The sequence below is a fragment of the Panthera uncia genome, chromosome F2 (assembly GCF_023721935.1).
Source record: "Panthera uncia isolate 11264 chromosome F2, Puncia_PCG_1.0, whole genome shotgun sequence".
In the NCBI taxonomy this organism is placed as follows: Eukaryota; Metazoa; Chordata; class Mammalia; order Carnivora; family Felidae; genus Panthera; species Panthera uncia.
Window position 1 is genome coordinate 67,302,571 of NC_064812.1, and position 2,891 is coordinate 67,305,461.

Genomic DNA, 2,891 nt, shown 5'->3' on the forward strand with positions numbered 1-2,891 from the left:
TTCTTGCTCTTCCTTAGTTTTATTTTATTTCTTTTTAAATTTTTTTTTTTTTTTAGAAAAATAACAAAGGATTTCACACCATAGGCAAATCAAACCAGTCTTTTAACTTAAATAATTCTCCACAGTTAAAATAACTTATATATGTACATATATATTAAAAGCAATTAAATTAGACCTTTTAAAAATGCACAGCACAGCCTGGAAAAATATTTGCTTAGCATGTTCTTACTTATAGGATCTATTGCTGTGATGTCCTTCCCTTTTAGAATGCAAAGGAGTCCCCTTTCAAAAAAAGAGATCAATTCATTCATCAATTAAGAATACACCTTCCTGTAATTTTTGGACTGAAGCAATTTATTAAAGCTCAATTTAAATACAGGGATGATGCAACTGAAAATATCCAGGTGACCTTTGATAAACCTAAGCAGCTCAGATACATCAATATGTCTCTTCATACTTGTTGGCAAATAAACGTTTTAAACACTTGGCACACAGTATAAGTTAATCTATAAAACAGAATTTTAGAGGCATTAAAAAAAATCTGCACAAAAGACCCATGACCTTAACACATGATAAATATTGTTGATGTGGAAGGGTCATTGAAGAATAACAAATAAATACCATGAATTGTTAATACATCATTGCAGAGTGAAAAGTAACAAGGTGCACATAAATATTTTTAAATGCAATTCTTTCAGCCACAGTCAGTTTTTTTTTTTTTTTTATATCACTCTTGCCAAAACTTTTGAGCATTTTCACAGGATTAAAGTTCAGAGACAATAAAAAATACAAGTCTTTCATAGCAATGTGTCTCTTTCTGGTTTTCTTCCCCCACTTAAATAAGTCTACATTTCAAGTTTTTCTCCTGGCTCAGAATCAAAATTTATTTTCAAGTGCCCTTTCTGATTTGTCTGAATGAATATTCATCCCACAAGCCACCCAACCCCGGACTCCTCCTCTGCCCCTCAGCACTAGCCAAATTCACAATTATTAGTAGGATTAGTATTTTGCCATTTAATAAATACTCTCCACGCTTAATAACCAAGCGACTACTTCCCAACTTATATTTTAAGCTTCCTTGCGGTCTAGGCTGCCACCAAAGTTGCCACTTTTCTGAGAAAAAAAAAAAACATCCATACTTCATCCCAACTCCACCTCCCTCCTCCCTCCCTCCCCACCCCAAAGACCGAGATTCTGGGGATGTCGAGGCTAAAAGTCCCGTTTGTCTCTGATACTTCTCAGTTTTCGCCTCTGTTTTGTTTGCAAGTGTTTCACAACTACGAGAGGACCAAAGTAAAAGGGGTGGGGGGCAGCTTTTCACTTTCCTCTAGCTTTGGGGTCGGTCTAGTGTTTTCCGGGGGTGTGTTTAAGGCTTCTCCGTGCACTGTTTGCAGAGGCTGGAGGAGACGCTGTTAAACAGGGCGCACTTCTCCGGACAGGAGGCGGCCGGGGGCAGCCCGGCGCTGAACGGGTAGCCGGCAGCCTGCTCGTAGGCGCCGAGCGCCGGGTGCAGGGCAGCGGCGGCCGCCGCCGCCGCCGCGGAGCTGGGCAGCGAGGCGGCCGAGATGGCCTGGCCCTGGTTGAGGTAGGCGACGAGGCGCCGCATCTCCTCCAGGGCCTGCGCCTGCATGAGGATGTAGTTCTTGGCGAGCAGCAGCGTGGCGATCTTGGAGAGCTTCCGCACCGAGGGGCTGTGCGCGTAGGGGATGACCGCGCGCAGCTCGTCCAGCGCGTCGTTCAGGTCGTGCATCCGCCGGCGCTCCCGGGCGTTGATGTTGAGCCGCAGCGCCTTTTGCTCTTTGGATTTCTTGCTGCTGCTGCCGCCGCCGCTGCCGCCGCTGCCGCCGCCACTGCCGCTGCTACCCCCGCCGCTGCCGCCGCCGCCGCCGCCGCCGGGGCCCCCCGAGGGGGCGCTGGCGCCGCCGTGGAGGTGGGCGTTGGAGCAGCCCTCGGCCGCCTTGGCGCCGCCGCCTCCCGCGCCCGGGGAGGCCCGCGGGTCGGCGCCTCCGGCCCGCAGCACCAGCTCGCAGCGGCCGTCGCTGTCGTCGTCGGGGCTCTGCTCGCCGCCGCTGCTCTCGGCCACCGAGCCGCGGCTCGCACTCTCGCCGTATTTGAGGCACAGGGCGGCCCCAGCCGGCAGACTGCTCAGGCTAGGGTCGCCCCCAACGCCGGCAGAGCCCACGAGCAGCCCGGGGACGCCCACCCCGCCGCCGCCGCCGCCGCCACCGCCGCCGCCGCCTCCCGCGCCGCCGCCGCCTCCCCCAGGCGGTGGCAGCAGCAGCCCTGCCCCCTCGGGGTCAGCCGGCTCGAAGCAGCCCAGGGGCGAGGAGGAGGACGACGCCGGGCGCTCCCGGGGCGGCGGCGCCAGGGACAGGTCCATGCCCGGGGGCGTGGAGCGGAAAGCCGCCTCCAAGCGCTTTGCGGTGGAGGCGCTCAGGCTCTTGTGCAGAAAGAGGTCGTCTTCGCCCGAGGCGGCTGCGCCGAGGTGCAGCCCGCGCTCCATGGTCCGGCGCCGGCGCACAGCCCCGGCCCGCCGCGCCGGCCGCCGCCGCCTCGGCTGGGGAGTCAGGCGGCGCCGCAGACGCGCCCGAGCCGGGCTCCTGGGCTGGTGCGCGCGTCGGTCCCGGTGCTGCTGGCAGCCCTCTCCCCTTCTTTTTCTTTTTCGCCTTCCCCCGCGCTCTCCGCCTCCTCTTCTTCTTCTTCTTCGTCTCCAGCCGATGGTGCTGGCTGCTGGGGCTCACCATGGGCCGCGGCCCCGCATGGTGGGAGGGTGGGCGCGGAGGGAGTGGAGCCGCCGCCGCTGCCGCCGCCGCTCTGAGCCCAGCCCCGCGCCGCCTCTCCGCACCGTTTATCTTGCTTGGATTCACCTTCAAGAGATTTCCGGACCCATC

General features: G+C 56.2%; 1 protein-coding gene across 1 annotated transcript; it reads right to left on the reverse strand.

The window, feature by feature from the left end:
- Positions 1 to 1,286: 1,286 nt before the first annotated feature.
- BHLHE22 (basic helix-loop-helix family member e22) lies at positions 1,287 to 2,503 on the reverse strand. Its single transcript, XM_049633758.1, has one exon. The coding sequence runs from the start codon at positions 2,501 to 2,503 to the stop codon at positions 1,367 to 1,369; it is 1,137 nt and encodes a 378-aa protein (XP_049489715.1). The 3' UTR covers positions 1,287 to 1,366.
- Between the last annotated feature and the right edge of the window lie 388 nt (positions 2,504 to 2,891).